At 38.5% G+C, this 13,462-nt stretch overlaps 1 protein-coding gene across 2 annotated transcripts in view; it reads left to right on the forward strand.

Annotated features, from left to right (window-relative positions):
• si:ch211-51h4.2 overlaps positions 1 to 13,462 on the forward strand; it is an 87,075-nt gene that overhangs the window by 1,268 nt on the left and 72,345 nt on the right. For both annotated transcript variants that reach the window (XM_042416184.1, XM_042416185.1), the window contains exons 2-5: positions 3,572 to 3,613; positions 4,367 to 4,440; positions 5,428 to 5,496; positions 6,071 to 6,170. In XM_042416184.1, the coding sequence (XP_042272118.1) occupies positions 3,572 to 3,613; positions 4,367 to 4,440; positions 5,428 to 5,496; positions 6,071 to 6,170 (285 nt within the window). The remainder of the gene's footprint in view (positions 1 to 3,571; positions 3,614 to 4,366; positions 4,441 to 5,427; positions 5,497 to 6,070; positions 6,171 to 13,462) is intronic.

Genomic DNA, 13,462 nt, shown 5'->3' on the forward strand with positions numbered 1-13,462 from the left:
TAATTTATTACATTACAGAAGCCACAACAGAAGTCTTAACCTCCCTTAATACTGTAGCTTCTTGAAAACATATCTCACAATTTTTCTTCACAATTGAACTAATGAGCACATCTGTAAGCAAGATGTTAGAGAAGTGACAGTTTGAGTCGCTGTATGAGGCAACTGTATCTGGTGTTCAGTGAGCAACAGTAGACAATGGTTGTAGTGTTACCGCTCTGGCTAGCAGCCAACAGCATTTTGAGATTTTGGCTGTTGTGGCTAAGTAGTGGCATCTGTCTGATTAAAGCTTACATTTTGTTCAAACTCCTTCGACGTGTAGCTAAGCTGTGTCGTTGTGTGTTGACTCTGACTCATTCTTACTGATGAGCAGTCAGCTAAAATATTCTCAATTATATGTTATTTTAAAGATCCTCTTGCAGAGGTCAGCACCTCTGGATGTGGTAGGAGTCCATACTAATTCTAAGCAGGTTTTGAGTGTGTACTGTTGTCAACTGTCAACGTGCGTACTGAAAAAACTTTAAAAACACAACAAATGGCTGACAACATCAAAATACCATTAAATGTCTATTAAGGTCACTTTGTCCGTGTTTCTGTCTCACTGTCATAATTATGTCTGTGTCTGCAACAGGAGTTATTGAGTTATTATATTACATGCCTCGGCAGCTGTGAGAACACAGACAATATGAAGAAGATTATGATGACATGTCTAATTACGGACGCCGTATGTCCCTCAGCCATCTTTAGAGGCGTGGTGGGAGCGCACAGAGGAGGATTGATAAGAGAATCATGAAAAACGATCAGGCTGATTGAAAATGACAGGTTATATCTAGTGATGATGGGAGGTCCGTAGAGTGCAAAAAATGGATTTGAATTTGATAGAGGAGTGACCCGCTTCGTCAATACAACCATCAACGTACGGTGACAGAGGGGCTGGTTAATAGTGTTTATTGACATCATTGCTGCCTTACAGTGAGTGAGAATGGACTTTCTGGAAGTATAAACATGAATGCTTTTGCATCAAAGTAAGCCTTTTTAATTGAGTTCTGTTTTCTGACATTGGTTTGTCTGAGGTTCTAAGTAATAGTCATAGCTGGTCAATACAAACTCCTTACCGTCTAACTTGATGCAGACTCTGTTGGGTAAAATGTGTGTCCATGTTGTGATCAAGTTAACAATATCCTGGTGTCTGATTTGCAATGCAACAGGAAGTTATTTTTACACATCAGCACCTGATTATGACTGATGTGGCTGTTTGTCTCTACTTTCCCAACTTGCTCACAGGGTTTTCTTTTTTCCCATCATTGTAACATGCTGCTCCGATCGCCTCACTCATTGAACACACAGGCTTCACTGTGTGATATAGTGCCACTGCTAGTTCTCCCTGAAGCTTAATAAGCCTAATGGTATATTTCATAGAGATATAATAATTCTTTCTCATGTTAGCAGATTTCTCTTTATTTCAGGCGAGACAGGGTGCCTCCACTATGAATTACTGCGGGGAACCCTGACATAATTGTATCCAAAGGCATGATATTTACATATCATTGAAGTGTGTATTAATTGAGGGAATGATTCTACATTTTTGGGGAAAAAACATTCACTGTTTGTATTGGGAGTTAGAAGACACACAATGTGTCATTTTTTACTTTGTTTTAAGGACAGATTAAACAAAGGAGATGTCGCGTGTTACTTAGTGAGCTGGTGGGCAGGCCTTGTTACCTTTGGTTAGAGCCAGGCTAGCAGTCTTTATGCTAAGCTAAACTAACCAGTCATTCTTTAAGAAAGAAATGTCAAAATTCTCTGATTCCAGCTTCTCAAATGTGAATATTTTCTGATTTCTTTAGCCTTTAGCCTATGACAGTAAACTGAATATCTTTGGGTTGCAGACTGTTGCTCAGAACAAAAGACGACATTTGAGAACGTCACCTCAGGCTTTGGGAAACAGTGAAAGACATTTTTCACCACTTTTGGACATTTTATAGACCAAACAACTGATCATTTAATGGAGAAAATAATCAACAGATTAATTAATAATGAAAAGAATTGTTAGTTGCAGCCCTAGCTGGCTGTGGCTTCATATCTACTATACAAACATGAGAGTGACATTGATCTTCTCATCTAACTCTTGACAAGAAATCATTGCAACAAGAAAACCAATAAGCATATTTCCCAAAATGTTACACAGCTGTTGTTAGTCCATATATTTCCTATTCGGTAAAACAGACAATATTTGTCAAATTCTTTGTTGGTTTTGGTCTTTTATTGGATTTGTTGAAAAGTATAACAAATAACCAGCCTCATCCTTTGTAGTAGTAGTAAATGGGTACAAATATAAAGTATTGGAAATCATAGCCTATATATTTCTATTTTATAACTTGGGTCTTATTTTTCTACCCTCAGTCGTCACACTGATCAAAGTGTCCTATTTCACTGTAGGGTTGTATTTAGTGCTCAGGTTCCAGGCGGTGCTGTTTTCCCAAAGAAAAAAAGCACTAAAACCATTCTTTTACTCAGTGAGTTTAGTTGATTGTTCCCTTTGGGAAAATAGCATCCACAAGTTAGAGGACATGGGAAAACATGAAAAACATCATACACAAACAACACACATAGTGTATATGGGCTCAAAATACCCAGCAGCCAACATTCATATAGCGCTAACTGCTATACAAAATTACAGACTGCGGCACAGAGAACAATTTGCAGTTTGCATAACATCATTTCAGGTGTGTTAGTGGTAATGATGGAGTACTGAGGGTGCGTATGGCAGGTGGTAACAACTTCTTTTATCTAGTCTTTTGATATCTCAGTGTATGTTGATATCTGCAGCTGGAGGGGAAGTGTGAAGGTGGGCGAGTGGGTGGTCAGGGTGATTCTCGATAATATTGGGTTTGCATCACAGAGCAATAGCAGTGAGTTAGGGCAAGTTTGTTGTGGGAGAAAGAATGATCCCGGAGATGATGAGCAGATTTGAGAAATGTGTTTTGTTCTGCAATTGTGTGTAAATTGAAAAAGCAGATGGAGCAGTAGAGGGGGACCGGTTAGAGCTCAGCTCAGGGATCACAACTGGTACTGAAGTCATTTGAGTTTGTGCTGCCTGTTGGTCATGCGGGTTTCATTTTCCTTTACAATAGAACTTCTACTGCAATCAGACTTTATGTGCTTTTCTGAACTGTCTATAACCTGGAAGATAAAGGTGTTAATCCATATCTTTGGTAATCTTGACACAGTTTAGACAAAATCTGAACAATGTAAGTGTCTCTGTGTTAATTGATGCACTGCTATCATAATAGATTAATTTAGATTGTACTGCTGTTCATTCTGTTGCGTCCACCCCGATTTAAATAGCTGATAGTTAAAGTCAGACCAACATAAAGGAACCTTTGTCAGTCCTGAGCAGAAACATTTTGTTCACTTACACAGACTGCAAAAGTAAAATAACACTTTCTTTGCAATAAATCCTTGTATTCCACATTCTTGAGAGTTCCTGTTGACTGGCTTTTGTATGGGCATTTGTGGTATCATATTGGACTCTTAAATCTAATGTGATCTAACCAAGCTTTTCTCTCAACAGATTTCTTGACCATTGCAACAATACTGGGCACTGGAATTTTAGGTGAGTACTCAATCTTTTTTGCTTGGGATGCAAGGCTCTGAGCTACAGAAGCCGCAGATGAGATTTTGAACAGATATTGCAAGAAATTTCATATGCTCAATATGTTTGAGGAAGGATAAACTAAACTATACCCTGAAAAATGACTGTACTATAAATTAGCATCCTTCTCACATAGATAAAGCTTGACAAATTTATTTATTGAAAGGTTATTGCATTGAACTGGAATTGCACAGGTGAGTATAGTGACATTTGACTCAACTACTACTAGTAAAACTTTGGTGGGCTATATTTGTTCTCTCTACTTCCTTTTTATAATATCAGTTCATTTGGAACATAATTAAGGTTCTGTCCGTCTCTCGGCTTTTATTAGCAGAGCAAATTTAACTGTGGTTTATGAAGTGTAGTTAACACCGGGGAGATTTTTGTAGAGGTGGAAATTACATGGGACATTTCATTTAACTACTTTGTTTTCAGCAGGGTCTTCATGTAGTTCCACAAAGGTGAAACCCTTCCAAGTTAATACTTGTTCAGTCATTTAAATCTCATATTGAAATCAGCACTATTCATTAAATTTTACGGTAAGTTTGAGCCAGAGCGGAAAGGAGTGTCTGCGAAAGAGAAAGATGGGCAGAGACAATGATAGACAGAGTTGTTGATAATTTGACAAAAAATCTGACATTGTCTATCACATGTCTTTAAATCTACTTGAATGGGAATACATTTCAGAAACAGCTCTATGATTTCAATTTTTAGGGCTCCCAGTAACGATAGCTCATGCTGGACTGTTGCCTTTCCTCATCTCCTTTGTCATTGGCTTCTTTGTCCAGGTGAGTATAGTGTTAATTTAAATTTTGTGAAATAAGCACAATTGAGTCTCAACACTTTCCAAAATTGAATTCTCAGGGATATAAAACATGTTTAAAAGTACACAGACAATGTTGTTAATTACTGTTAAGTAAAACTGCTGAAATCCTATCTAATGAAAAAAAAAAAAAAAGCAGAATCCTGATGTCTTCCTTTAAGCTGGGCAGACACTGCACAGATAAGACAGGTTACTATCAGGCTTAATTCTAGAATCAGGCTGCCAGATCTGTCGTCCTTTCATATGCAATTTAGGTCACGTAACCTGATTAATCGCCTGAGCAGTCAACAATCTGGCTGTTGGACATTTGGTTGAATTTCTGGCATGTCAGAAAGTTTGTTTGGCTGTCTTGCAGTTTGAGCAGTTCCACTGTCTGACTCCCACATGGCTGCTGTCGTAAGATATGCTATGAACTGTAGTGAGCTTGTTGTAATGTTGTGCGTAACCACTAGTACATGTTGCGGCTAAAACAGTGTGTCAGTGAAAACAAAATCTTTATACAACACAAAGGCGTATCCTAAAATGCGTATCATATACATATCCTATAACTCATCACTTTAATGACACATCCAATTTCTTCTCTTAGATTTCAAGGCAAAGAACACTTTTTTACATTTTATACCTGATGCTCTACATGATTTGTATCCATTGATGTTTATTTAGTTTTATGTCATTTAATGTGCTATGATTGCTTTGTTATAGTCAGTGAATCTTGCGTAGTGTAATGGCGCAGTAGTTTTGTATCAGGACTCATCAAGGGATTGTCTGTGTCTACTGTATGTACTGCTGTAACCACAGCTTGGTGCTTGAAGAAGGTCCCTGACCAGGAGAGTGTGCAGATGCTTTTCCAAACATATTCACACAATCTTCATCAAGACAGCAGAGTAGAACATATCCATTAGAACAACAACAACAACAACAACAACAGCAAATTCTGTCCTCTGTTATGCAGGCCTTGCTTATCTACCTGTTTGTGGAACTTCTGCAGAGATGTCAGGTGGTGCAGCTGGAATCTTTAAAGGTAAGAAGCTCCCCATGTATCTGCATATCACATTTTAGGCTACAGTGGTAACACTGGGAGCAGACTTTGACACCAACCTTCACCGACAAAAGTAGATGCTATTAGAATCCATTCATAATCACCAATTTCAATGTAAGACATAAGTTGATCTCATATAAGGAACCATTAAATATACAATACTTCTTGAAAGTCAAACCAGAAAATTAATATCAATTCTTGAACTTCTGTGTCCATTTTTTTGCCTGAACAGAATGGCAATCTGTAATAAACACTGGTTTGCAACAGATGTGCTGAACTCAAACCTCAGCAACAATGATTTCCATAGCATAGCCACTGAAAGCTGAAATTTCTCTTGGGATTTAATTTGATGTAGCCAGTCATAGTAATGTCACATGGCACTAGGTAGAGAATCGGCTTTATTGTCATTGTCCAAGATCATGAAATTATAGCATTTATAATAATTGCCTTTTATAATTATAATGATATAAGTATGGATATTGGTTATCAATACTAACAGAATGATTTTTGAATTTGTAACAATGGAGCAATCATATGGTCTCTATGTTCATCTTAGACTGGGGTCGCAGAGTGTATTGTGATGGATCAAGTGGGCATGGAGGACCCAGCCCCCACAGAGGAAGAAGATGAGGATGAAGCTGACAGTGCAGAAGCAGGTAAGAAACTTTTTTGTTAATCTCTTCAAAATAAAATTATATTTAAATTGATATTTCTGAGCAGCTAGCAGATACCACTGCCTAATCCTTTCAGCACAAGTAGAATTACAGCATTCCATCAGTAAATTACAGCAGCAAATGTCTATATCTTATGTACAGTCCAGAGAGAAGATGAAAATTTCAAATTTGTTTCACCCATCATATGGTACCAGGGTCAGCGGGTGAACTGGAAAACCATAGAAAAGAAGAAACATAGCTGAAGGAAGTGTGGTACATGACAACTGGCAGAATTAGATAAATGCTATTGGAGCAACTTAAAATGTGCTTCTATCTTCCCAAAATCTTTTTTATTGGTATGAAGTTTATTTCCCAGGAACAATGCAAAAAACATTGTAACAGGTTACAATAACATGATACAGTTACATAAAGCAACACCTGTCCCTAGTAATGCTTTTCTACTTAAAAATGGTCATAACATATCATCATTACCAAAAGTACATTAAATTTAGCACATAATAAATAGTGACATTCTCATACATGTGACATGATTATACAAACATTACAATACTTACATCACATTACAATCATTTTAAATGTGTTGCATAAGTGTATGTGTGCATGTTGGTGTGTATGTTCCCTAATTAATGGCAATATGTGTACATACGCATAATGTTTATGGGTGTGGGTGTGTCTGTGTGCATGCATGCACGTAGTCTTTATGAGTATTTATGTGTTTTTGTCTAAGTGTGTCTGTTCCTCTATCTGTGTGTACATGGCCATTTGCATGTATGTGTGCACAAGTGCATGATCAGTGATCAATGATTGCAGGTTTGGTTAATGAAAAACATGACTGTGCCACCCTGCAGTTGCCATTTGCTGATCCCCTAGTAGTGATTCTATTGCTGTTTTGTGCCAGTATATGGTATATAAGTATATTAGTATATGAATAGTGTTATGGAATTTTCCATCTTTAGGGGTTACATTGGGTCAAGCCGGGCCTTGAAGTCACACTACAATTCTTAAGTAGAAGGAGACATTCTCTCCTCTCCTTGAAACTTGGAGTAACTGTCTGTGATGTTTGGGGAAGCAGAAGCCTCTCTGATAAAGGGTAAATCGGCATTGCCATTGTTACCAAGGTCAGAGTGGGCCTTCCAAAACAACACAGATAGGTGAATGCGTGGATTCATGGGCATAATCAGACATTCAAACCAGAATGCAACTTGACCTGAACTAACACGGGTAAAGCGCAGTTCCTTGTTTAGAAACTAGTGAAACAATTAGATTAATTTTTCATATTGTAGGCTGATCTGTTGGGGTTAAAGACTAAGGACCCTATCTTACGCTCGGCGCAAAGCAGCGCCAAGCGCAACGCAAGTGTCTTTGTTAGTTTTCCCGTCCAGCGCCCACATTGTTTAAATAGCAAATGTACTTGCACCCATCAGAGCGCCCATGGGTGTGTTGGTCTTAAAATGAGGTGTGGTCCGGCGCATTGTTGGTGCGTTGCTATCTTGAGGCAGCAGAGAGTGATTGTGCTATTGACCAACAAAAACCTTGTCTGAAGTCAATGGTGCAGTGTTTCACTTTTATTTTAAGGGCACATTATCATTATAGTAATATGCACCTACACAGTCGGGTGCACAACATGCACTCTGCTTGTTACACACACAGGGCGCACAGCAGTGCACAGACATGCAAAAGATTACAAATAAAAGGATTACAATGTGAAAGATTATTTTTGTGTACATTAACGTATTTTAAAAAATACATGTAATAATGGTTAGTCATAATATTTATCAGAATTAACTAATCGCAGTAATGATGGATAAAATTGTCTTATTATTTGACCAAATCGTGGCAATACACGTAGGTATTGAAACAGACAGACAGACAACAATGGATCAGACACAGATCGACTTTCCTCCTTCATTAATACATGAGGACATGAGGAACACAGGTTTCCATACTTTCAGCAATTAAAACCCTGCTGATTTGACCTGTTACTCCATGACTGAACAAAACGATTTTAAAGAAACCAAAGCTGCAATTAAAAAAAAAAAAATCTTTTCAAAAACTAAACAAAAATACATTCGCAAACAAATTAATGAACAGGATGTTAAACTGGTGGTCTGGGGCCACGAGAGGGTCCAGGAGCAGCAGAGGCCAGTGTGCTCGTTATGGATCGTGTGCTTTAACTTTGCATACGAGCAGATCCGTTTCTTCTTCAGAGAAATGTCCCTTCTCACTACTTGGCAAATGCTCCATCATAATAGCAATCTGCCAAGGTGCAAGCACACCTGGCTCCAAAAAGGTGATGGGAAATGATTGGTTTACTGCATGTTACGCCAAAAACACACCCATGATTAATTAAGAGACTAAGGACAACCCCTTTGAACCATGCACCTGGTGCATCAACCATTTTTTCCGCCGTCAAAATAGCAAAAGTGGTTTTGGACATTTCCTAAATGCACTTGCACCATTCGCTTCAGACTGTGCGCTTTAGATCATTAAAATAGGGCCCAAAGAGTCAGACCTTCAGAAGGCAGAACGGGAAGAGACAGCATCTTGTGCCGAGCACCTTGATGTTTACTGTTTCAGTTCTCTGCTTGGCCAAGTGTTTCAATGAACATTCTCAGTAATAAGACATCAAAGGCTCGTGTGCACTTTCTTCACTGAGGTGCTCAATATTTCCACAACAGATAGGCGAGGACCCAACATGTCCTTTGTGTTAAAGTATAGCTTCACTTCAGCACATTCTGCCAGGATGTAAAACAAGCCTGTCTCAAAGATGATACTCCTGGAGACATAACAGAGTGCTGAAGAGCATCCATGGAGAGCAAGCACTTGGAAGTAAACTCACTGGATGCAAAAAGGAGACAATTTGGGGTTTTGTTTGTTGGAGAGGTCGAGTTAGTCAAGCAGCAAAAATGTTTGAACAGGCATGATGTAGGGCAGCTAAAGGCACGGAAGGATTGGAAAATGAGAGTAGATTTAGGAAAACAGCTCATAGTCCCTCAGGAGATAGTTACCACTAATCTAAAGTCTGATCTTCTGTTGTGGTCAGAAGCACAGCATCTTGTGTGAGTAGGAGGTAGAAATGGCGTATGAGAGGAAAACACTTAGATATACAGAGTTGGCAGCAGAAGCAGAAGTGCATGGTTGGAAAACAAAGGTGCACCTCTTGCCTGGGTCCACTTGTACTTCTCGTCACTCGCTATTTACGGTCTTACTCATCACATAATGCTATTGGATACTGATTCAAACAGCCAACATAATGACAGATCACACACCTCCACATACCTCTGATCAATAGAATGGTTGCTGAAGTGTCTTGTATGCCCCCATTAGATTTAAAATGATTAATCTTTTGACTGTTTTAAAAGCAGTTATTACACAGTGAGTGATGGATTATGCTAGTGGTAGAATGTCTGACACAAGAAATATTTAAAAATGAATAACTTTTATGATTTACTACAAAAATGAGATTCCAAATGTGATGAAAACATTTTATATCCCCACATTTCTCTTAGTAGATGAATAGACATGGGGATGTGTTTATTTCAAGCAATTTCAAAACTTTAAGTCCAGTTACAGTGCAAATGTCCACACTATTGCATCACATTGTATTGAATTGCATCATATTGCACTGTAACCTGCTGCTTCAGGACAGGGATGTTTTGAATTCTATCGATCTGTTAACTAGACATTTTGGATTCTTGATTGCATATATTAATCAAATGGGTCTCTGTGGAGGAAAATAGACACACCCACTAAAACCAAATTTAAGCATCATTTTAAAATGTTAGAAGTAATCCTTATGAGCAAAAAGCACCGGCTTCAGACTGCTCTGAGCATTCGGTTTCCAACATTTTTTTCTACTTTCAGCCCAAGCTGCCGTCGGCTCAGGACGGATTTCTTTATGTGATCATCTGCAAGTTCACTGCTCCACTCTGCTAATATTATGGCATTTTTCCATTGTTTTGGGGTTAGTCACACCAAACCATGACTCGAGTCGAGCAAAGTAAAATAAGTTGTTCACCAGTTGGAGGTGTGCTGGTCGTCTGCAGCTCTTCATTAAACATCATCATCACTGTGGCTGTTTCTGCTTGTTCTATTCCTACCTGCATTTTTTCTTACTGATCCACTGAACAAAGTGCTCCAAATACAGAAGGTGACAAATTAAAGTAAAAACTGGTACAGGTCTGAATGTTTGACCCCTACAGTTAGGGGATCTGGTGGCTGTTATGCTGTGGGGGGCATTTTGCTGGCATGGTTTGGGTCCACTTGTCCCCTTAGAGGGAAGTGTCACTGCAAATCAATACAAAGTTGTTCTGAATGATCACCTTTATCCTATGATGAATCATTTCTATCCTGATGGGAGTGGTCTCTTCCAGGATGACAATGCCCCAATTCACAGGGCATGAGGGGTCACTGAATAATTTGAAAGCGATGAGTATGAAAATGATGTGAATCATATGCTATGACCTTCACAGTCATCAGATCTCAACCCGATTGAATACCTATGGGAGATGTTGGACTGACGTGTTAAACGGCGCTCTCCACCACCATCATCAAAACACCAAATGAGGGTATATCTTTTTGAAGAATGATGTTCTTCAGCTTTGACATTGATTCTACTTCCAGTCTCTGGAACTCTTCTGAAGGGATGAACACCATTCTTGGTGTTCCTGTACCGGTTTTCTCTTTAATTTGTCACCTGGCTTTATGTCCATATGTTGTTGTTTCAACCGATTTTTAGTGCTGGTAACGAAGCTCTTCTAATTCGGTGAAGAAAACATTTCATTTCCTGTAAATTCTTCACAATAAAAGTCTCCCATTAATTAGTCATTTAAAAGCTTTTAATATGAAGCAGTAAAGCAGGAAATGTTGGGTTTGCATTGGCAGTAACTTAACAGGACTGATACGGCCACCCCTCAGTAGGCTTCCAGAAAGCTGGCCAATGAGGACAGAGTGGGCTCATCGGGGGGGGGGGGGGGGGGATGTGAATCATACAAAGCCTCTCTAGTTGAGTCCCAGAATAAAAATATAGAGAGCAATACTTAGTCGGATGACAGACACTACAATTATAAACTGACAGTGTCTGCTCCATCCACACACACAGCAGAGAGTGCAGCATGTACGGAGAGAAAGAAGCCTCCAGAGTTGACTTTATATTAATTATTGTTAACACTATCCGGTGTAACTGGTAACACCAGTGTTGTCATGAGTTTAATAACAATGGGAAATTTTTCTTACCGTTGCATCCCTATTTCTTGGCATGAACTTGAATTAGGGTCTGCAGGATGTGTTGAGTTTTGTTGACCGTAACTCAACAGTGATCAATAAAATGGCAAAGTAGAAGCGACTGAACTTAGATTGACTAGACTCTGTTGATGTATTGATGGAATCAGTGCTGTGAAGATGTAATACTGAATTTACCATGAAGGTAATTCCACGCACTCTCAATATATTTTTACCTGGCCTTAACTGGCCTTTATTTGTTCATGACGGCCATTATTTGAACGTTTGAACATTTGAACATTTGTACACACATGCATAATGGCTTTTGTTCACGGGTTCGTGCCTAGAAAGACATGCTTTTTAAAACACATGTAGAAACACACACAGCCACAATCAGTGATATTCATAGCTTGACCTTGTTTACAAACAAATAGTAATACTAACTGTATTTATATAGCACTTTTCAAAACAATAGTTACAAAGTGCTTGACAGAGCAAAGGAACAGATTAGAATAAATAAAACGTAGGATAAAATAATGCTGTCAAGCTGTTGATGACATTCCTCCCCAATGCTGCCAAGAATTAAACATCTGAACATGGCCGTTTATATGTCACATGAGGATTATGACAACTGAAGACATTTAGCATAATGCCATAATGAATCGAACTCCTAGCCCTGTTATGACCTCTCAGAGTACGGTTTGTCTGGGCAGGGTCAGTGGAAGTGAATGCTCCGCAGTCTAAACAAGCTGTTTAACAGCAGATCTGGTGATTGGAGAAATGGACTCTTGCTTTGACAGTCAGTCACCTATCTCTGAAGCAGACTGCAGTTACACAATGATCTGTTCACACACAGAAACAGTGGAAAGAATGTGGACTACTAAATATATTCTCTGAAAACAACACAATTATGTTGCTATGTGTCTGAGTATACCTGATTTTCTTAACTCCATTTTGAATTCTCTTCCTGTGGCATGATGATTGGTTTTGAAACATTTATTTACAGTTTAGTGGAGCATTGCCTTAAATAAATTTAAGCAATCTATGTTGAAAGCTCCACAGTGGGTTTAACCCATGATTTAAGAACTGATTTCTAATTATATGGACCAGTGGCTTCTTAGGCCTTCACTTCTAAGCTGCTGGGACTATCCAACTGACAGGAAAAAATATATTGCATAATGGATAATTTGTTGCCTATGTAACTTGCCATATCTCATTTACAAGTTTTGACCTGAAGTCCATGGGCTCAGTGTTTGAACTGGGTCAGTACTTACTGGTAGAGTACTGGTGGTCTTCAGCATTGCCCATCAGTGTATTGTTACAGCTTACCGTCACTTACAAAGGAATGCATACTGCAGTTATCTTTTAAGCCCTTTGCTGTAGAGCTGCTGGACAAGAACTTAGAACCTTTACTTTGGCTTCAAAATCCCCTCTCAGTGAATACCTACCAACATGTTACAGTATATCAGATTGGGCCAGGCAAAGAGATGTGTTGACTGGCACTTACTTCCAGATGTTTTGTTTTTTTTTCACTAAGTTTGCCCATTAACTGATTCTTTAATTAAGACACAGTAGTTAAGTGACTTACTCTTAGAGTTTTAAGAGCTCTCAAGTGATCACATGATTGATCACATGCAGGCTCTGGCAGGAATAGCCAATTAGAGATTTAATTTACCCTACATCTGCCCCATTGTCCATTCTTGCAAAAAATCATTTTACAAATGATTATTCATCAAAAACATGGAATTTTAATTTCTTTATAAGTTAATTTTATTTGTCTGAAATCATTAATATTTCTTCTTGCAATTAATGTGAAATGAGCAGCTGTCTAATATATTTATAATATATAAAGAACGATCAATAAATAAGGATTTTTTTTCACCCAACTTTAGGAAGTTTGATGAAATGGAAACAAAACTAAAAACCAAACTAGAGCAGGAAAGAAATTCTGCTGCTGACAGATGAGATACATCAGAGAAAACATTCAAGGAGAGTATAGTACTACTTAAACAAGTGCAGACAGTAATTGTAAACGAAATCAATGCCAGCTTTAT

Source organism: Thunnus maccoyii, chromosome 7 (genome assembly GCF_910596095.1).
Source record: "Thunnus maccoyii chromosome 7, fThuMac1.1, whole genome shotgun sequence".
NCBI lineage: Eukaryota > Metazoa > Chordata > Actinopteri > Scombriformes > Scombridae > Thunnus > Thunnus maccoyii.